Source organism: Coenobita brevimanus, chromosome 55, assembly GCF_032717465.1.
Source record: "Coenobita brevimanus isolate Jiangsu-jjx chromosome 55, ASM3271746v2, whole genome shotgun sequence".
In the NCBI taxonomy this organism is placed as follows: domain Eukaryota; kingdom Metazoa; phylum Arthropoda; class Malacostraca; order Decapoda; family Coenobitidae; genus Coenobita; species Coenobita brevimanus.
Genome location: NC_137008.1, coordinates 984,276 through 1,006,516, shown reverse-complemented (window position 1 = coordinate 1,006,516; position 22,241 = coordinate 984,276). Strand labels below are relative to the sequence as shown.

Sequence of the window (22,241 nt, the reverse complement as noted above, 5' to 3'; positions counted from 1 at the left end):
TGTACGTTGTTGTATAAAGTGTACTGTGACAGATTGAGGCTGTGGTAGAAAGAAAACCGGGTTTCTGGAGGTGTGAAAGTGAAGACTTTGTTACCCAACTTTGCAAGTCTTCACAAGTCCTTTGGTAGTCCACGAAGGCTCAACATGTGTCTCAGGAGAAAGCTGAATGTAAGTACTATATGCCATAAAAATTTTAATGCTCTAGGGTTAATCTCTGATTTTTGGCAAATATTTTCCCACAGGTACTCAGACCCCGCTACAACCCCGCCACAGCGGGGGGATCGGCTGTACACAGCCGCGTTTTAGGGGTTAAATGGAGGTCCCGTAAGTCGAGGTTTGAGTGTATTTCTAGTGTTCGTGTACAGCTCTGCTTCATGGTGCTAGAGACAGCCATAACCCTGCAGCTCCACTGCCCAGTTATACAATCATTCCTGACCTCCCTCCCAATCTCCCAAAAGGAGGATGGTGGACTGCAGGTGGAGGACAACTTCAGTCTGTAGGCTACTCTAGTTTATGTTTCAAATGAACCTGGGATAACAACTGCTACTGCTATTACTGCTGCTGCTGCTTCATAGTAGTAGTAGTTAATGAGGAGCTTACACATGGCACTGTACACCCTGGGTGAAGCAGCTGTGCTTCCCACTTGAAAGCAAAACTTCCTTATATTTCCTTGTACCATGCCATAGAAATGACCCTGGTCTAATCCTGATGAGGCACTGTGCCACAAGAAAGTGCTGGTTTCCTCCATGGTGTATATATATACTGTACTGCACCTGTATGATGGCACCACAGAAGCAGTTACCTATTTGTGGTTAATGGATCTGTTCAAGCAGACATATGGGTTAAGTAGCAGAAGCAACAACTTGTCATTAATGAGGATGAAATATTTCCTTTGTGGTAGGTGGGGGCGCTCACCATCCACTCATTTGATGTAGTGCTGCTCTCGGGTGTCTGCCCTTTCCTCTCTTTCATCATTCTTTCCTTCCATCCTCTTCTGTCTTTCTTTCCTTCTTTCTTTCCTTGTCCTTCTGCCTACGGGTGACTTTACAGTTCCTTTTCTGTCTTTCGTTCCTTCATTCTTTCACTTTCCATCTGCCTGTGGGTGACTCTACAGTGAGTGACAAGCCAAATGGTTTCCTGTACACCAGGAAACGATTTACTACGCTGGGTGGTAACCATATAGCCAAATTTTGGCACCTGGTGGTTTAGTGGGTAATTATTGTGCTCCAATCGGATTGAGCCAGTGAAGGTTTATATCCAAGGGGTGGTTAGGGTTGATTGCTCATGTAATGCCACTCGGGGATGAGTGAGGCTGGTCACTCTCATCTTAAATGTCGAGACCAACTGCCTGGCCCGGTCTCCTATGCTCCTCATGGGGCAATGTAGGATTGGATGATGGATGGATGGATGAAATATTTCCTCTTATTGCTAAATGCTCAGGTTTTTGGAGGACACAGTAAGACTTGCTTTAGTACCGATAATGCACATCCAAGGAGAAAAAAGTTAGGCTGGGTTACATAGCTTTTGCCGATGTTAATCTGATTGCTCTGTGCTGCCCTCCATTGATGTCTTGTCAAGTCACTAAGACAGAACATGGAATTCTGTAATATAGGAATTAATTTCATGTAACTTACTTTGGTAGGTGATTGAGGATTAGTTTTAAGAACTTAGAATTTTAGATTAATTTGAATTAACAGCCATTTCTACATTTTCCATTAGATCATTGTGAATCCCTGGTTGAAAGTTAAGTAAGCAAAATTTTGTTCAGTGTCTGCTGAATTTTTGGATGTATACCAGTTTGTTCATCACACCTGCAGAGAGCCCTGGAGCAGAGCCGACTAGAAAGTGCTGAGACTGAACGTATCATGACCATCATTAGTCGGGTTCTCTCTGTGGGCAAGGACCAACCCACCATAATGACCTACCTCAATGCCACTCTCACCCCATACATCTCACGACTCAGTCACCTTAAGGATCTCATGGTTAGTATATTTATACTTGCAAAAACCTATACTGTATAGGGTAACACACTTTTTCTGTTGTTTGGTTATAGTGCTGCCTCTGTCATGCTTTCCTTTACCTTGTTTCTGAACCTGACCTCACCCTATCCACCTGTGTTGCTATCAGAAGCAGATTAATCTGCCAACATTTAGTGAAGTTAATGAAACCAGTGCAATTATTGTGGGAAAATTGGTCACTTTTATTCACACAATGAAATTCTAACATGTAATAAAATATGTAGGGCAGTTTCATGAAAGAATCAGAGAGGGAGAAGGTGGCAGTAAAAAGTAGGAGTGCAACAATGAAGAGAACTTAAGACTAAAAGGATTGTTGTACAGAAGGGGGGAGAGGGGGGAATCATGACAAAGGCCGAGACATCCACTCTCGTCCATTCCGTGATAATGACTGATATAAGGCCTGGCTGGCATGCAGTGTTGCCAATGGAAAGTTATAGAAATCCACTAGATTGGTCTCAAAAGTCTGCCAGACTGAGGGAAATTAAGGGAAAAAACACTAGACAGGGCTTTTAAAGAATGCCAGATATATAGAAAATTTAATTTTTTACCAGCTAGATTGCTTTTTAAACCTCTAAATTTAGCAGGAAAATTGCTACATTGGTAACGCTACTGGCATGAGCCATGATGACAAGTGAAAACGTGCCAAATGTCACTTTTTTTTTCATTATTGTGATTGACCTAAAAAATAAGCGTTAAACTTAACTAATATTTTTACGAGAGTTTTTTTTACACCATAGATAATGTTTGCAGGGTAGGCAAACACTGTTTCTGTCTCTGAACTCCCAATCAAGTGAACATTGCCAGATGCAGTGAGTTTTGTCTGAAACTTAGAGAAAGCAAGTCATCACTTGTTTGGGCGATTGTACCTGTAGCTGAACAGGTATTCAATACAGATGGGACAGGACTATCATGGGATGATATGTGTAAAGGAAATGCATTTTTAATAACCAAAATCACATTAACATAACTTGTAAGTGGTTGCTTAAGAATTATTTAATGAATTATGAAAGCATCCATGGGAAAATCAGTATTGCATATTGACAGCCATCTTAGGAATGTAACCTACATTGATAACAAGGGAGGCCTGTATGTGTGTGCATGAAGTTTACAAGCAAGGGGAACTTGATTTTAGCATTGTCACAGTTTAGGACATTAGTCCATTATTTCATGATTTTGTGGCAGCTGAGTACAATAGTTTTAAATGCTGTATGGTGTTATGATTGAGCCTGATAGTCTTCTTTCACTTAAAATAAGAAATTTTTTAAATATCAGTAATACTCGACTTTCCCTTTTCTCGTTTGCCTTTAGCATAGTAGTTGTGTGACAGTCAGACAGTTCTGTGGATGCCTCACCTAGTCTTTCCATCCTTACTTAGACCCATGATATCTCAAATTACATCTCTTAATTTTACGAGAAGAGCTCAACTTACGGCACAAGTCAACATTAGTATGTTATATATTCCAAGGTTTAGTTTCAGAAAGTAGTCTGATCTGTTCAGAGGCTCTTAGCAACCTGTGGTCTAGGGCAGCTTTGTCTGCTTCCTGGAGTCGTTATTCTATCACTGTGAGAGTCCAGAGGTCGTGTTTTGGGACATAGTGGCTCAGTTGGTTAAAGCGCTCCGCTCTGACCGAAGGGTTGGAGGATCGAATCCACCCAAGAGTCATTGGTAGACATCAGGAAGGGCATCCGGTCATAAAATGCTACACACTCCAAACCAAAGTCCTCTACCCAGGGGCAACGCCTTAGCCCTTATCCAAAAAAGGGGGACTTGGCATTTAAAAAAAAAAAAAAAAAAAAAAAAAAAAAAAAAAAAATTGAACAGATAATTCACTGGTGATATTGCAAATGAACTCTTTCTATATGATCCCTTTCGTAGAGCATGCCTAATATGGTTGCACTGTACAGTACTGTTATAGCTGCACTGATCAGTAGAATGTAGAAGTTTTTTTTGCCTTGGTAAGGCATGATCCTTTGAAGAGGTATTAGTAAGAAATCTCTGCAGTGATGCTGTGCAGTTGCTTGACAGGCAGGAGTGTCACATGGGTAAAGTTCTTCATTTAAATGATTTATCTTCTAGGGAGGAAGGAGTGATAAAGCAATGTTTGTGGCTTCTGGGTGGAAATGGAGTCCTGAGGGGTATGAGGGTCAAGTCTCGGAGGGGTCTGGTTTCAGATTAATATTCCCCAGGGTTCAAATGAATATTCCTCATAGGTTATTAATTTTTTCTGTCAGTATGTAAGAGGCATCGCTGTATTAGTGCCTGTTGTTAAGGAATTCCAAGGAGGAATCTAGTTATCGTTGATGGAGATTGCCATACAGAGGGGCTATTGAGACCACCCAGGGCAACTGAGACCACCTTAAGACAATTTTACTCAAGATGATTCCTAGGGAGAACGAATAAATTTAAGAAGTTGCTGTTGGTATGGTTTTGTAGGTGTGGTCTGAACTATTAACGTATGTATTTGAGTGTAAAGTGGAGGAACTGTAAGAAATTGTTCTGGAAAGAGGTGAAGAGAGTAAGACAGGGTGGCAGTGAAGTTAGTAGGGGGGTGAAAGATAAAAATGGTAGATTACTAGTGGAGAAGGGAGAAAGAGTGAGCGGATGGACTTGTTGAACATAGAGAATGGAAGTAGTGCGAGTATAAGTGCCTGGGGAATGGGTGGGAGAAGGAGGGAGGTGAGAAGACAGGAAGAAATCAGTAGGATAGAAGCTTTGGAAGCAATGAAGAATGTCAAATTGGGGAAAACCCCAGGAATTGATGGAGTGTGTGGTGAAATGCTGAAGCATGGGGGAGAGATAGTAGTAGAATGGATGTGGAAGATGTGCAGATTGGTCTGGGAGGCAGGTAGAGTCCCGGAGGATTGGAAGTCAGGTATAATTACTCCCTTGTACAAAGGAAAAGGGGAAAAAGAAGTGTGTGGTAATCATAGAGACATTTGTCTTCTTAGTGTAATAGGAAAAGTGTATGGTAGGATACTTATTGATAGAGTTAGGGAATTAACAGAGTAATTAGTTGGAGAAGAACAGGGAGGCTTTAGGAAGGGAAGAGGTTGTGTAGATCAGATATTATTCTTAGATCTTTAGTGGAAAAGAAGTTGTATGCAGCCTTCATGGATTTGGAGAAAGCATATGACAGGGTGGGTAGACAAGGATTGTGGAAAGTATTAAGAATATACGGAGTAGATGGGAAGTTGTTGAATGCGTGAAGAGTATGTATGATGGTGCTAAGGCTGCACTGTGTGTGGATGGTGAACTGAGTTAATTTTTCTCTTTGAAGGTTGGGTTGGAACAGGGATGTGTCATGTCTCCATGGTTGTTCAATCTGTACATGGATGGGGTAATAATAGAGATACAAGGTAGGCCAGTGGGTGTTGGAGTGGCCCTAGTGAGAGAGGGTAGTGTTTGGAAACTCCCTGTACTGTTGTTTGCAGATGATACTCTGTTAAGTGAAGACGAAGGGGAGCTGCAAGGCTTGGTGGATGAGTATGGGAGAATGTGTAAGAAACGGAATGTAAAGGTGAATGCAGGGAAGAGTAAAGTGATGGTCTTTGAGAGAGGTGAAGTCAGTGGATGTGCAGTGAGGTTGAATGGTGAGGAAATGGAAAATGTGGGTACGTTTAAGTACTTGGGGAGTGTGATGAGTAAGGATGGAAGATTGGAGGGTGAAGTGCTTGAAAGGGTACAACAAGGAAGAAAGGTTACTGGTTCCTTGGAAGCAGTGATAAGAAACAGGGAAGTGAGCATGGAAGTGAAAAAGTTACTACTTGACAGTATTGTGATGCCAACTATAACATATGGAAGTGAAGCTTGGATGTTGTTGGAAGGACATAAGTCAAGAGTGAGAGCAGTGGAAATGAGTTAATTGAGAGAAGCCTATGGAGTCACATGGAGAGACAGGCTGACAATTGAGGATATAAAGGAGCATTGTGGTGTGGATGTGGATGTGATAGGAAGTGTTAGGAGGAACACACTGAGGTGGTTTGGTCATGTGGAGAGGATGTAGGGTGAGAGACTGATGAGGAGAGTGTATGTGAGTGAGGTGGAGGGGGGGAGGGGGGAAGAGAGAGGGTAAGGCCGAGGTTGAGATGGAGGGATGGAGGGTAGAGGTATATGAGAGAGGGGGGCGTGAGTTCAGAGGAGGACAGTGAAATGGCGGGGGACAGGGCGACGTGGAGGTGATTTGTTTGTGGCCACTCCATACGGGATTAAGGCGTCTGGCAATAGATAGATAGGTAGACATTATTCCATTGATCCCAGAAGTACCCCTTAATCCTAATAATGTTTTTGTATTAACATGACACGAAATTTCAACTGTGAATGCTAAGGTGTGCTGTAGCCAAGCTGTATCCCTCAGCCAGTCCATATTCAAGTGATATGTAGCCTGATATCCCATGTATGTATACAGCCAATTTGGTAATGATGGACATTAATATTTACTCTGTATTAACCCATTCACTGTGTCGCGTCAGTGTTTGTTTACATGTACATCCCGTGTGCGGCAGTTTACAAATGTTTAGAAAAAAATATTAGAAAAAAAATAATATTGCCAAAAGATAGAGAAAAAAATCCCGAGTTCAATGGTATATAACAGAATACAGCAAACAAAAAAATAACCTCTGAAACAGGTCCTTGAAGTAATAAATATTCCCTGTGCATTGGTGCCAGGCGAACGATGTGTAATGGTTGCACTGTGTCATCAGTGTCAATCTGGCGATCAGATAAGGTGTAAAACAGCATCTGAACCATCCTTGTCATCATCTAACAACAATTCACTATCATTACTAAACTCATCCAGAGATTTCATCCAATATTTGCTTGGGCTATTGCTAGAGGCGGCATTGAGAAGGTTTCGTACCTCTACCTTCGGCATTTTGTAGGTAACTGAGCTGAGCTTTGCACCTCGTAGAAATGCATAATCTATGTATGGCAATATTCTATAGGGTGCCATGAATTGCTGGCTGATTTATTTCGTGCCATTTCTGACGGCGGAATTTTTGAAAGCAGGAAATCATATATGATACAGCCGCAGTGAGAGCCGTTTGGACTCAGATATCATATATGATACAGCTGCAGTCAGTGGGTTAATGTTTATATAACGTGGGGTAATTGAGACCACCATACCGGGGTAATTGAGACCATTGCTTAACATATGTACTTTTATGGTGCATTAGTCAGGGAGATCTAAAGAACCTGGGAGGGTATGACAGAAGACATCCCTGCTGCAATTTGAAGAGGAGTCTGTTGCCCAAAACATTGCTGCCCTTAGGGATTTTGGTCTTGCGTATGATGTGTTCCACGTATGAAAATTTTTAAAAGACCATCTGGATCGTCAATACAGACATGTTGAACAGTTTAAGAACAATTACTGGGAGAAGACTGGGCATGTGGGTTTCTTAGCAGGCACTCAAATATTCTGACACACCAGATGTGTCGGAATATAAGTAGGAAACGTGCAGCTGTCTCAGAAAATGAAGTTTAAAAGTACTTTCGTAATCTGAAAGACGGTGTCAGTGGAGTACCTCTGGCCAATATCGTCAGTTATGATGAGACAAATGTAACAGACAGCGCTGAACAAATAAGTGTAAACCAGGTTGTGTGGCCTTCAAGTTGCAAGAGACTAAAGACGAGGATGTTATAACTGTTGACAGAATTGTTTAAAGGGTTAAAATTCATGATGAGATAAAGAATAAAGTTGTAACAATTTATACATTTCAGGGACTTACTGTGCACTAAGTTTTGTAGGCTAACTGGTGGACTTAATGTGCACTTGGTTAAGTGTTAATAATACAGTACAACACAGCAAATATGATGATGAAAGGACATTTAATTTCATTTGACAAGGATGTTCTTTATTTTTATCTAAGTGGTAGGCTTCATGTGAGATCGGTGGTGGACTAATTGTGTCCTAAGTTGTAGACTTCTTGTTTGCTGAGTTTAAGTGTTTAGGTTATAGTACAGTACAGCAAATATGATGGTGAAAGGTACCTTGCTTTTACTTGAAACAGAAGTTTTTTTAGTTGTGGTCTTAATTGCCCCATGCCTGGGGTAATTAATACCACTTTTTCAAAAATTTTGAACTTAAGTTTGTATTTCACTGTTTTTCTTCAAATTTTTGTGGTATGTTCTCCAATGATCTACCTACCTCTTTTATTCAAAGTAAAATGATCCACTGTATAAGTTGAATTTTATTGACATTTTACTGAAAAAAAAAAAAAATCTGGACTCAATTGCCCCGCTGTACAGTATTTGAGAGAGAGTGAAAATGCCCACAGGAATTTTTTCAGCCACATTTTAAACCCTTACACTGCAATGATATATCAGAATTTATTATTATTGCCACTAGAGAGTATTAGCCTGTGTAGGAGAGACCTTTTGTAATAAAGGGGTTAAGGTTTAATTTCTTACTATTAAGGAAACAGTCTTCAGGCCCTGCATTTTGATTGTCTTTGTCACTTTACCGTATAATGTTATACAGGGCAAGTGGATTGTCGTGAGAGCAACACATTGAGCTTAGAGTTAGGGAAACTTATTGTCCATCAGGCTATTTGCAGTATGGTTCTTCTTACTGTAGTGTGATATGCAGGGAAGCGGACTGTCACGAGAGCAGCACAGTGAACTTGTGTCACTCCTCAAGCTACTGTCTTGTCTGGCCCGCCACCTTAACCTCAACAATTCATCACTGGAGGATGAGGATGAAGATGATGGGACGACTCGAAGACACTCACAGGTGAATTGGAGAAAGTGTTTCATCCTTTCCCTTAGGTAGTCCATTTCCATACCAGTATATGACTACTCTCTTCATTCTCTTTTGTTGTAAAGTTTATTTCACCTGGTGTGTTTCAAACTTGTTTCCTTTATTATTTGTATATAATTACACATGTATGTAACCAGGTGTAATCCCTTGGTAATATCATTTTGCTACAGGTGCCAAGTGGAGAACCTCAACCCCTGCTTGTTGTTCTCCAGCAGCTGATGCCACTCCTCTCAGACATAGCACTAAAGGCCACAACACACCCTGACATCACTGAAGTAAGTTTTAGAGAGAGAGAGAAGATGCAAGTGACAGAAAGCCTGCAAAGAGTTGTGTTTTCCTGGGATGCATTAATTTAGAAATGCCTGGATACATAATTTTTAAAGATTGGAGGTCATAAAAAGAGAGAAAGGCACACTGAGGAAGACATTTCCATAGTTGACCAGTTGTACACATGAAGGACTGACAGTACTAATTATCTCCTCAGTTACGGAGTTGGACAGAAAAGGGAGAAGAATATGAAGCCTAATGGGTCATTTGTACCTATTGTAATGCAAGAGCAGTTACCATTGGAATAGTGATAGTAGAGGGAAAGAGATGCAACACTCCAGTGAAGAGAGAGAGAGAGAAACTTAATAAGAGTAGTGGGGGGGGGGGGAGCCTTTAGATCAACTCACCGGTGAGCTACATCACACATGAGAGCTGTCCTCCATGCTGGGGCAAATAAGGTGCCTTTAATATGACATACCAACACCCTCTTCCTCTGTAAAAAAAATACCATCTTATGCACAGAACCTAGACCTAGCAGTAAATTAAAAAAACTCCAACATCCAGCAATCAGCAGGCCAGCTCCATCAGTACCTGCACTTGCTAGAACACTGACTTGCACAGAGCAGAATTTCACCTCCATTCCAGACAGACTTGAATCTCAGACACACGCTGAAGTTACCTTTTTCAAGTCAGTCGCATTAGAGAAACATCTAAATATGCCTGGACTTAGTTTGGATAAACACACAGTATTTTTCACCACACAGACAATATCAGTGCAAAGGTATCTTATATACTTGATGCCTTGAACATATTCACAGACTCCACCTTCTGACTGCAGATTTATAGTATCAAGCATTAACATATGGAAAGCTTAAGAACTGCAATATATGATTACTATAGTAACCCTGCTTGCAAAGATTCCACTTACATGGTGCCCTTGACCCTTGCCAAAATCCAGCAAGGCACCCATTAACTCTGCCGAAGCGAGGTGCCTCAATAAACCCGTGAGGTGAGAGATCTAGGCTGCCATCTTTACTTTTGTAAAAGATTTGAGTGATTTGAAGATAGCACCAAGTATCCATGTACAGGATTTGGGATCACGAGGGTGTTTAGTCAGCAAGTTGGAGTCTGTTGTGGTAAGATTTTCCCATATTTTTATTCCTTTAACCATTTTCAATATCACAGCCTTGTGTCAGCTGTACCTCTTGGTAGGCTATGCCCATAGGAGGCATATATATCTGTAGTCTAGTAGGATCATAAGGGTTTTAGTTGGCAAGTTGGGATCTGGCCTGATACTTGGTAGTAGTTGTAGTAATTTTCCCCTAGGCAGTCTGGCCGAACAGCCCGGAGTCCCAAAGGAAAGCCACAGCCAAGATTGGGCATTCCCACACAGCTCTCAAGACGTGTATGTTGTGTTGTTGGCACAGGCGATTGTGTGCAGTAGTCTTCCATTATGTGCTCAATAGTATTGGGTGCTGTGTTGCATCCTGGACAGGCATCAGCAATGGAGTCATCCAGCCTCTTCTGATAACTCAAGAGGGTTGAATGATGCACACATCTCAGCCTGGCCAGGTGGACCCTGTCCTCAGGAGGGAGATAGGATTCAGAAGGGTGGATATCAGGAGGCTGTGCATGCAGCTGTGTGTTGTCTGTGAGTGACTGAATGGAGCAGCAAATGATTTGAGCATGGATATGCTTCTGGAGGCTGGTTTGAGGCAGACGAGAGGGGAGAGATGACAGTATTTGTGTATGATATTGTGTGCTGGGTATTGTTTTGATGTTCCTTGGTGTGTGTGGATGTGCTACCATGTAGTGTAGTGGATGGTGTGGGTTTGTGGAGGCTGCAGCAAGAATTTGTGTGCCTCTCATGTCTAGATGATCCTTGACTTTGAGGACTATGGTTTCTTGGTGTAGATGGTCTGTAAGTGTAGTAGCTATGCAGCCAATGATTATTTTTAGGGTCTTGTTCTGTTTGGTGTAGAGTGTTGTAGTGTCTTTTAATGAGGTTAGAAGCCCAAGCAGGGCTTGCATAGTTCATCACTGAATGTATATATTGTGTATATACTGTGGTGGTGGTTTCTTTGTTGTGTCCAAATGTTGTATGGGCAAGTGATCTGAAGCGGTGGCGTCTTCGTCATGGGTGCACCCCCCAGAGGCTGTCAAAGTGGTGGAGGAGGACAGCATGGGGGCCAGGCCCCCCCCCCAAATCTCGGAGTGATACTTGGTTATAATGGGTTCGTTGGTTCCCCTTGTGTGGTGTCCACTTACACGGAAGGTCATGGTAACACTTTACATGTGTAAGTGTAGTGGTCATTTATACATGGGCTCAGTGGTAGAAACCTATAGATCCTTTAAGTCTTGCCTTGATGATGAAGGAACTGGTTGGAAAACTTAACATAGTAAGGTTGATATTATACAAAAAGAATGTTTAATTGTTCTTATTGTGCCGCAGTATGAATAGATTTTGGTTTTAATAATGATTTGTTTTTACAGGCAATTTGCAAGTTACTCAAAAACAGCATTGGCACACTGATGGATGATTGTGTTGCTATTCTCCCGGCCATCCTTGAAATTATACCTCAGATGTATGAAGCCTCTCTCAACCCCACCATATTAGATTTAGTAAAGCAGGTCAGTGGAGAATTAACATTATAATGTAATAACCTGTTTTTTTTTTTTTTTGCCTTACGCTAAAAATGGTACTGTACATACAGTACTTTTATATTCCCTATTATAATTTGCACAGCCTCGCTAAGAAAAGGTAAAGGAAAAAATGTGGAGATGATGTAATCAAGACCCATCAGGAAATAATGGTTTGTACTTTCATTTTTACCCCATCCTCATGCCACCTCCCTGCCAACTTACAGCCACTACTACAACCACTGCATCCTTCGGTCAGTTGTCTGTAATGCTATATATATTATTATTTAGTGCCACTTGGCTTGTGTTGCCAACTACCCTACTAAGTGTTCCACAGTGTCTTAATGCTTTGCCTTGTTTTGTAATGTCAACCCAGGTGTAAGTTTTTTACGTTGTTGATATTCAGCACTTACTAAATCACTTGTTGTCTCCTTTAGTAATAGCTTTTTCATATCTTTTTTCTTCAGTATATAGTCCTGTCCCTCTGTTTTGAGTGTAGCAGCTGTGAGAGGTTCGCATGAAGGTATGTTACTGCTTGTGGCAAGAGTAAGGAGTGGTTTGAGGAGGTTCAGGGAGCTGTTCTCTCCCAACATTGAGAGAGCTCTTCCTCCATGCTAAGGGATCTTTATATGTGGCATGTGTTAGGAATGTGATGCTGTATGGAAATGAGATGTGAGCAGTAAAGGAAGAGGATATGCGCAGGCTCAAACATAGAGAAGTGACAATGACCAGGTGAATGTGCGATGCATCCTTGAATGCGAGGCCTGGGGGAGCTAGATTTACAATGGAAATGTTAAGAGGAAAGATGGGACAGGAGTGTATTGGTGTTGTGATGATGAGAGGTAGGTTGAGATGGTTTGGGCATGTGGAGAGGATGGAGGATGACAATTGGGTACAGAAAATGAAAAATGTTATCATTGGGGGTAGCATTGCTAGAGGCAGACTGAAATGACCTGGGATGAGGTCATAGAGTGTGACCCCAGGGATAAGGGACTGCATAAGGAGGCTGTCAGAGATTGAGCAGCATGGAGAGCTGCCATCGGGTGACCAAGACCAATACATGCAAGCATAGTGGAGCCTTTATAAATGAAACAGAATAACCTGAACTTTGCCTCAGGATTTAGGTCATCAAACCACCTGTTGTAATGTGCTTTTGACTGTAAGAGAAGAAAGTGGCTAGAAAAGGGAATGCTCTATTGAAAAAAAAATAAATGCAGGATTAAGAAACGTGGCTAGGCAGTATAAAACTCGTTGCGTAGGGTAATGCACATACTGTATATGGTATGGATCTTTATCTCCGCTGACAAAGTTGGAGGAGGTTGTGTGTTCACCTATGTTTGTTTGTGTACAGGATATTTTAAAAAGTTGTTATTGAATTTCAGTGAAATTTGTGGATAGGTAGGCATTAGGTGGAAGAAGTGCCAAGTACATTTTGTGGTGGAATCGTGTCTGGATACAGGAATAAATAATAAATTCGATTGGCATAGGCAAAGGTATGCACTTCCTAGAGATTGTTCATCAGGCCAGACTACTGCTGTAGACGTAAGTGCCAATCTGACACCTTAAAAGTATTCGTCTGGTTAGATTTTGAGGTTGATTAGGCTCAGGATGCAGGGATAAACAAGTTAAGCACACTATGAGAGCACATACCTTTGCCATCATCTATACCAGACAGCTTAGATCACCACAGAAATTTAATCAATTCATCTTGGCCCATGATGCATTTATCCTTAAAATTTCATTGAAATCCATCAATAACTTTTTAAGATATCTGGTGGACAAACAAACAGACAGGAGTGAATATGTACCCTCTTCAAACTTCTAAATAGGAAATTGTTTCTTGGGCAGCACAAGCATTGTGTGTGTTCATGACTGAATGTGGAGATCATTGCTTGGTACCTGAGTATATGAGGGAATATATGGTGACCTGTCTGACCACTGTGTAGTAGTATTGAGGATAAAGGTGCAAAAGTATTGGTTGAACTGAGCTAGAGGAGGAAGATGTTGTAAAGAGAGTAGTAGAGAAGCTGCAGGAGGAAGGATAAATGGAGGATTGGTGGAGGGAAGTGGAGAGATGACTGTGCACAAATAACTTGGAGCAAATGGAGGAGGTAGAAGATGGAAGATGTTCACAGAAGAATATCTGCAGCTTGTGAGACGGAGTGTAAGGTAAGGAAAAGAGTAAAGTGTGAAAGGAACAACATGGTGGAATGAAGAGACGAAATTAGCTGTGGAAGAGGAGGCATAGTTTGACTGGTTTGGAAATAGAGGAAGTGAGGGTGTGGAGAGATGGAGGAGAAGGGAGGTGAGGTGAAGAGACTAAGAAGAAAAAGTATATATATAATTAAGGGGTTTGCAAGAAGCCTGAGTCTAAAGTGGAAGGCATGTAAGTTGTTGTGGAAGGAGATAAAAAATAGGAGAGTGATAGGGGAGATGGTAATGAGATGAAAGCTAAATTAACTTCATAGTTTCCTGAGTTCATGAAACCATCTTGTGGATGAGCCATGTGTGCGTGCTTGTTTGTCATATCCCTAGGAGAAATGTGTTTTTTAAACTGACATCACTGGAAGTTTCAGGCTTCCAGCAAGTGATTTCTCATTAAGAAAGTGATATTTTCATTTTGGACTTGAAATAATTCTACAGTAATTGTATGGTTTGTTCTGTGTACTGCCATATAAAGAAAGTACTGTACTTACTGTTAATTTTGAATAATTGCCTTTCACTAGTTGGTGATCCTGTTTGGCCGAGAGGGTAGCCAAGAGCCGAACATGGTGGTGCTGCTTCGAGTAGTGACCTCGACCACACTCAGCCGGGCCTCCAAGGATCTTTGGAGCCACACTGATACAGTCCATGGATGTCTCGCGCTCCTCACAGCTACTCTGAAAAAGACTCCACATCTTCTTACAGCCAACCCAGCTTGCCTTGCTCCACTCTTCCACTTAGGTTAGCTAAATTTGTCCATCCAGTATTGTTTGTAATTTGAAGCTCTTATGTACTTATGGAGAGGCCTGAAATTATTTTTATTTTATTTATTTATTTTTCCATAGCTAGCCTACCATGGGAGTGAATAACAAATTTTTATTGTTGTTGTCTTGGCCCCAGGCTCATCTTGATGTGATCCTGGCAGACAGCAAGCTGAAGTTGCCCTTCTGCAGTCCACCCTCCTCTTCTTAGGAGATGGGGAGGGAGTTGAGGGCTTTGCATGGTTATCTTTATGCCATTGCTTGATGGTGTTATGAATAGACATACACTGGTTAATGTACATTAATAGACATACACTGGTTGGTGAAAGTTGGATAAGAAAGATTTCGAGCTTTAAATAATAGAGTAATGTACTCTGGAACAGGTGTGGAGGCCCTGAAGCTACCAGAGGAAGGGACTGTACGATCAGCAGGACAGTTCCTAGCAAGCTTCATCAGCATGAGCAGGGACCCAGCAGGGGGTGCTCTTCAGCCTATTGTAGCTCACAACACAGATACACTTGTTAAGACCCTCATGTTTTGTATATGTGAGTATATCATTTTTCATGTGTTAACCAGTCAAGGTTAGACTTATGGTTTATGTACAGTGTATTAGCTGCTGCACCTACACTAAGCATGGCTTTGAGTAATGAGTTAAAAAAAAAAAAAAATCCCCATGCAGTAACTTTTAGATTTAATCCTAGTACTGGAATCAGAGTGAATGACTAAATTTCAGGCAGCAGATTTTTATATAGCCTACTGTATAATCAGTTTTTTGTTTCCTAACCAGAAGTACCGTATAGGATGTTACTCTTAAGTCTCTCCAAGTTGAGGGAACTACAGTAAGCTGAAAACATTGAATGAACAGTGCTTCCTAAGTTTTTCAGAGCACATATTGACCAACAGAAAGCCTATACTTCAGTTTACAGTAAAAGTCCTTTAATTCACCCACCAATAATCCAAATATCCCAATACTCTTGAGTTTTTCAAGGCAGCAGATAATTTTAAGTGCAGTAATAAATTTAAGTATAGTGAGTGAAAATTAAGTGAATTACAGCAAGTTTCTGTTGAGTGAATTGAGTGAAAAGTTAAGTGAATCAAATAGATTATTTTCTGTGGGCTTTATCCATGAATTTATCTGGCTTGAACTTGCTCTTGGACGTGGATTTACTTGCCTGCAACTATTCAGCTTCATTCTATTAATTTTCAGTGAATAAAACAATAACTCACATAATTTTAAGCATTTATTCAATGATCATGTACATATTTCTAATGTTTTCAGAGGTCCCTCCCAGTAGTCCAAAAAAAAAAAACAATAGTTTGAAAGACCCTCAGTCCCCTGCCTTTCAGATTACAAGACTTTTACGGTATTATATTTTCACAATGATTGTCCCAAGCATAGCATTTGCCAGTTCTGCTTGTCTGCTGAAAAGGATGTATATACTGTCAAGGAGCTTACATGTGGTGGTGCAGTGTAGTGTGAGTGGAGCAAAGGAGCTGCTATGTCCACCTGAGAGCCAAACTTCCTTATATAATACTTCACTGGGCCATGAGGAGAGACCCTGGTCTGGCTCTGGTGAGGTGTTTTCTGCCTTCAGGGGGTGCCGGTTCTCTACATCATGTATATATTGTACTGTAGCTGTAGGATAGCCCCATAGAAGAAGTTGTTTACCTATTGTGGATGGGTCTACTTAACCAAACAGACCAGGGTTAAGCAACAGTAACAGTAACAAACTGATCTAGATCAAACTGGATATTTAATTATCAATTCCCATTATTTGGTTTATAACCAGTCATGATTTTTGCACCAAAGAAGCCTGGTTTTGTGTTTTGTTTTGTACTGTAATTCATTACAAAACTGCCCTAGTCTGGCTAATGCATTGTGTGAGAATGGTCAGTTGTGCTACTGGAATCTAATTGCTCAGGGAAAGGTGTTAATTTGAAGGGCTGGTTATAATGAAGCGCAGTATGTTGTTGGAATTTTGATTCAATATATATTTTAAGAGTGACTTGCTTATAGGTGAATCATTATGCTTTTACTTACTTGTCCCCAGGTAATTCACCTCGGCACAGTCTGAGTAGCTTCAGTGATGTACTGTGTGCGCTGTGCAAGATGTATGGGGATGATTTAGCACGCACCTTTAAAACTGTACAGGCAGATGATACTTTCCTCTTGCCACGTGTCACAGCCCAGCAGAAGGAGGAGTTTGCTAAGAAAGTTCTGAAGTAAGTATCTTATTTTATATGACAAATGTATGTTGTGATAGAAATCTGTTGAATGCTGTAAGGAATTTTTGTGATAGTGAAGTATGTGCAGTGTAAGAATAGGTGAATGCCTTAGTGAATGGTTCAGTAGCTACTGATTGTATGAAACAGTTTGGAGAAGCACATGACAAGGGGATTGACTCTCTCTCTCTCTCTCTCTCTCTTTCTTTTTTATAGTGCAGTTCGCAATATCCAAATTTCCCAAATTGCCATTTCTGTTAAAGAATTTTGAAAAGGCTGTGTAGGCCTAGAGGAAAGAATATTGTTTATATTTACTCTCCCCCAAAACTCCTGGGTTAGTTTCCGTTATTTCTTCTCTATTGAGAATGTGTTGTGGTAACCTACAGTCACCTAAGCTAACTCAGGCTGAACTCGCTTGAACCCCAAAGTTGATATTTTTTTGGTCTGTAAATCTGTCCCTGTCGAAAAGAAACAGTTATTGTTTGCGGGTGAATTTTCATACCTAAGAAAAACCATGATTGTGGAATAATAAATTATAGCATGGGTACAATGAATACTGATGGGAATGCCAAGCAGATGGATATCCCTACTTTCATCTGATGGCAATGCCAAGCAGATGGATGTCTCTACTTTCATCTGATGGTAATGGTAGAGAATTCAAATCAAGATTTTAGAAAGCCTCTTGATCTGGAATAATTTGGTTATTATACTGTATTGATAAAGTGCCTAAAGGAGTACCATATATGAATTGCATGTGTAAAAAAAAAAAAAAAAAATTGTGCAATGGTCAGGCCTGTGAAGTGGAGTCAGGATTTCATAGAATTGAATTATGTGTGAATGTTTGTGTGGTCCATGTCACTGGGCATACTATCCATATTTCTCATATATTTTTACACTCTTTTCTAGTTGTGAATCTTACTTTACCGCATCTTTAGGTGGGGAATAAGGGTTAGGATTGGTGCTGATGATTATGTTATAGTCTTCGTCAAGAGCAAATACCTGGTAGTTTTAACTCCTTTTACGTATCATACGCAACATGTTTCTCATTATCAGAGTAGGCAGAACATAAGTTTCCTTAATTAACTTTTTGTTTTCTGTCTCCATCTTTCCAGGAACAGAGGCAATAAGCGCAGGATCTTGGAGGCCGTGACAGACCTGGCATTAATTGGGCGGGGATTGGCAGGCACAGACTATGGGGCACAGACACGTGGCTTCCACTGACCCCACTCCAAGTACCCCATCCTTGCATCCTTTGTTATGTCCATGCCCCCTCTGCTTCGCCAACAGCAATCCTTACCTCACTTTTTTCCACCGTCACTACCTCTCCTTCCGCCTCCCCATTGCTTTCATCGTCCTTCCTTTACCAAACACAGGCACCCTTTTTATTTGTTTTGTGTGTTACCTCCAGTCAGTACCCCTTTACCTTATTTATGAAGTGTTGTGTTTTGTGTGACAGTCCATTCTAACTTTGTGAAATTCAGATTTTCTTTATATTGCTTTGTGTGCAGTGTTCCATTTTTCTGATTTCCTTTATTGATAACTATATTTTTGTATTGTTCATACTATTTCTCTCTAAAAAATTTTCCCCATATTTCTAATCTGCATTGCTCACTTGTAAATAACATACTTAAGCCTGATATTAGGAGAGGTTATCAAGAAGCACCTTTCATTCTCTTCTTTATTTCCCCTGGTGTTGGTCCATTCCGGTTATTTCCTTCCTTGTATTCCTTCCTTGAAGTTTTATACTGTGTCTGCGTGTTATAGGGGGAATGGGCTTCCTTGACCCTGAAGTTATTCTTTGTTCTCAGCTTTATTTTTATATCTTGTTCCTAGCTATAATAATTCTAAGGTTATCATCCCTGTTTATGTTACCTGTGATTTGCTCCAGCAGCTCAGAAAATGCATGAGAGAAACAGTGCATGAGTGGATCATTTAGCTGTTAATACTTTAGCCCCGACAAATGGTAGAATGGCCGTAAATTACTGATACCTGCAAAGAACATATAGACTAGGGTACCTTAAGGTCTTTGTCAGCTGAAATTTTCTCAGCTCTTTTCATTTTTGGTAAACTGATTGGGGAGAAGATTCTTCTAATTTTAAATTAATTGACCCTTCATCAGTTCCAGAGTGATATTTAGGATGAGGAGACCTTACTGTTGCATGGGTATGGGAAAAGCCCCCCCACCCCCCACTTTTTTTTTTTTTTTTTTTTAGTGGCTTTTCCCATTATTAATGTTGAGGAAATGGTAAATGCCACATAGCTACAAAAAGTAAGGTTATATTACAGTTGTTACTTTAGTATAGAGATATATTTATTTTTCAGGAGACACAATCACTTCTGCCATAGCTGATGCTCGTTCTTTTCTCAAGGTATCAGACATTTAGCCTGTGAGACAAAAAGTGATACGGTCTGTAAATGTTGTAGCTCAAGTTGGTACTGTTAGTTATCACACAGTATAATTATATGAAAATTTGAACTTTTTATATTAATCATCCAGATATGTGTTATGCAAATTTATAGTCAGAATATCATGAGTATAGGGAAGGAGCCCCAGTTAGGGTAGAAAATCTGAGAGAGAGAGAGAGAGAGAGAGAGAGAGAGAGAGAGGACAGAGAGACAGACAGACAGTCCAGCCCCCCATCCCCTCCCCCCCCCTTTTTTTTTTTTTTTTTTTTTTTCCATTGAGGGGATGAAAACCATTCTTCCTCTCGCAGTATTACCTGTTTGTACATTTACCAAAATCAGGGAGTGGTGAGGGAATGCAGGCAAGTTCCTGACCTTGTCTAAGTAAATATTTAGGATTAGATTAACTTTTTTCTCTGTATTGCTGAAATCAATTTCCGACAAAGTTATTGAAATTTTAGCAGTAGTAGATGTATCTTGTTATATATTCAAGATCCATATTGTGATTTGATGAGACCTTGTATCAGGGTTTTTAGATTATACTTTGGTTCCCATGACCGGTACCAGTCTTGACCCCCTCTTGCATTCTTCATTGCATTTACTGAACTTTTTCTGTATTTTTATGTGGTTTAAATGCTGTCCAGAATTTAAAACAGGTTGAGATTTAACTTAGATGTTTGTTGGTAATTTATCCAGTATTTGAAGATTACTTGAAATGTAAAATATATTTTGATCTTTATTTTTATTTATATATGTATTGATGTGTTTTTACTGTATACTTCATCCTTAAAACTGTGATTTTAATGACATGAATTGCACAGTGTAATGTTCAGCCAAGAAATACTTCATACAGAATGTTATTGCAAGGTGAACTGCATAGTACAGAAAACATTCACACTTGGGTATGTAATTTGTTTATGCAGTCAGCTATACCTGTATTGCCTAATTGCCTTTTTTTTTTTTTTTTTTTTTTTTTTTCTTAACCTACAGTCTGACTACATATCAGTACTATTTTCAGTTGTAGTTACTAATCTCTCACACTCTTAATTATTTAAAAAACTGTTAATTAGTGTGTTTCAAAATTCTGCTCAGCCTGATAGACCTGTGTTGATTAACAACAGCAACAGCATTATGGTCATTAAAACATGCATGAAACAAAAGAAAGAAGTTTGATACTTCCATGCTGTATTTTGCTTATTATCATTCACTGTATGTGGTACTTTCATAAAGACGTTACTAGAGAGGTGGCCTTTTATAGTAGATACAAAAAGGAACATTTTTTCAAAGCAAGAGAAGTAAAGATCCCCTTTACTTTTACATACCATAATCATACTTGTTTCCTGCATGAAGTATGCATACTTTTTTTGGCTGCACTTTAAATTCAACTCTTCCTCTCATTGTTACCTTGTCATGCTTTGTTTAAGCAGAGCTCAATTTCCATTACCTGCCCTTTTTGTGGCTGTTGTTTCTCAGCAAGGCAAAATTTGGTTTTAGCTAAACTGCTGCACAGTCAAGTTTAAAATTATGGGTACTGTATTTTGCAGTGTAAAAGGTACATAATTGTCCTAGATGCTGTGTGTGATATCAGGAGTAAGTATATGGAGAATACTAGCAGTTGGTGGAAGTTTAACCTACCAGTATATTACTGTACTTGCCGCCTTCTTTCTCAAGAATTCCAATTGCTGCATCTCAGTATAATGAATTTTGTATATTTCATAATTTCTGGTTAGTGGTGATATTGGTGGGAAATCATTCTATAAAATAATGATATACACATCAGCATTTATTGCCTGTGGCTGCCATAAATAGGTATGTTTTCATTTAGACAGCAGTTAGAGATTTTTTTTTTTTTTCCTGCCATTCTTGAATTAATTTACTCCAAAACTGTACGAAATACATTAGATAACTGATCCCATTGTGACATGCAGCACTTGGTGGTAAATCCCAGCCTGTAACTCTGGTGGTTGCAAGCTGTATATTCAGTAATGACCCTGGACTGCTGTTATCATTTACCATTTTGTATGTAATGATGTTGGACCTCATTCTTCATGTTCAGTTCATCATCATCATCCGGACCTCCTTACCCACCCAAGGGCAAGGTGAGGAGTAGCATGTCCAGACAGCCAAAGTTTGCCCAGTCCAATGGTCCACGCTTCCATTCACTCATCATTCAAGCCTCAGAATCCTGGCTCTATCTGGTACTGTTATTTAAAAAAAGAAAAAAAAAAAGTCTTGTAATTCTTTTATACTGGTAAGGAGGTCTGTATGAGATGGTTGTGCAGTGTATATTATATTTTTCAGCCTCTCAAATTCCCCCCCCTCCACACACAAATCATGAATGGTTATTGGGCTTTAGGGGAAATGTAGCATCATTTGTGCTCATTATGGAAATGTATTGATTCTTCTAATTCTTCTGAACCTCAGTCTTAAGAACTTGGAAGGTAGCAAGAAATCAAGCAGCTTTGAGAGCTGCAGTACAGTAACACTTGTCTTGAAGTGGGTATTAATATCAGGTGGTAGCCAGAAAAGATATCCTTAACTTGAAGGGTTGAACTTTAATTTTTGCTGAGCAAAGCTATTGCAGGATATTCTTGTTTGTTTGAACTAGAGAGAATATAGAATGTATCTTATACATTGCATAATACAGAGTCTTTAGTATCATATAAGAACAAAGTGTGATTACACTACATCATAATTTCCTTCCATCTTTCTTCCCATGCCACTCCTCCCCCCCCCCCCCCCCCCCTTTTTTTTTTTTTTTTTTTTTTTTTTTTTTTTTTTTAAGATAAACTGAAGTTCCTTCATAATATCTTATCAGCAGTATTGTATTTAATTGTTGTTTATTTATTGACCACACTTATTTATGTACACCATTTATTCTTAAACCTGACTGCTAATTAGTGTATAAAATTTGCTTTATTATCTTTGGTTGTCCTGCTGTTCTACAGAAATTGAACTGCAGCCTTTTCCTG

General features: G+C 39.9%; 1 protein-coding gene across 1 annotated transcript in view; it reads left to right on the top strand.

The window, feature by feature from the left end:
* The window catches only part of cdm (importin-13-like protein cdm), a 40,113-nt gene extending 22,026 nt beyond the window's left edge, over positions 1-18,087 (top strand). Inside the window, exons 11-18 of the mRNA XM_080273684.1 lie at positions 1,818-1,982; positions 8,603-8,746; positions 8,944-9,048; positions 11,534-11,671; positions 14,407-14,623; positions 15,027-15,188; positions 16,695-16,866; positions 17,979-18,087. Coding sequence (XP_080129810.1) covers positions 1,818-1,982; positions 8,603-8,746; positions 8,944-9,048; positions 11,534-11,671; positions 14,407-14,623; positions 15,027-15,188; positions 16,695-16,866; positions 17,979-18,087 — 1,212 coding nt within the window. The remainder of the gene's footprint in view (positions 1-1,817; positions 1,983-8,602; positions 8,747-8,943; positions 9,049-11,533; positions 11,672-14,406; positions 14,624-15,026; positions 15,189-16,694; positions 16,867-17,978) is intronic.
* The last annotated feature ends 4,154 nt before the right edge of the window (positions 18,088-22,241 follow it).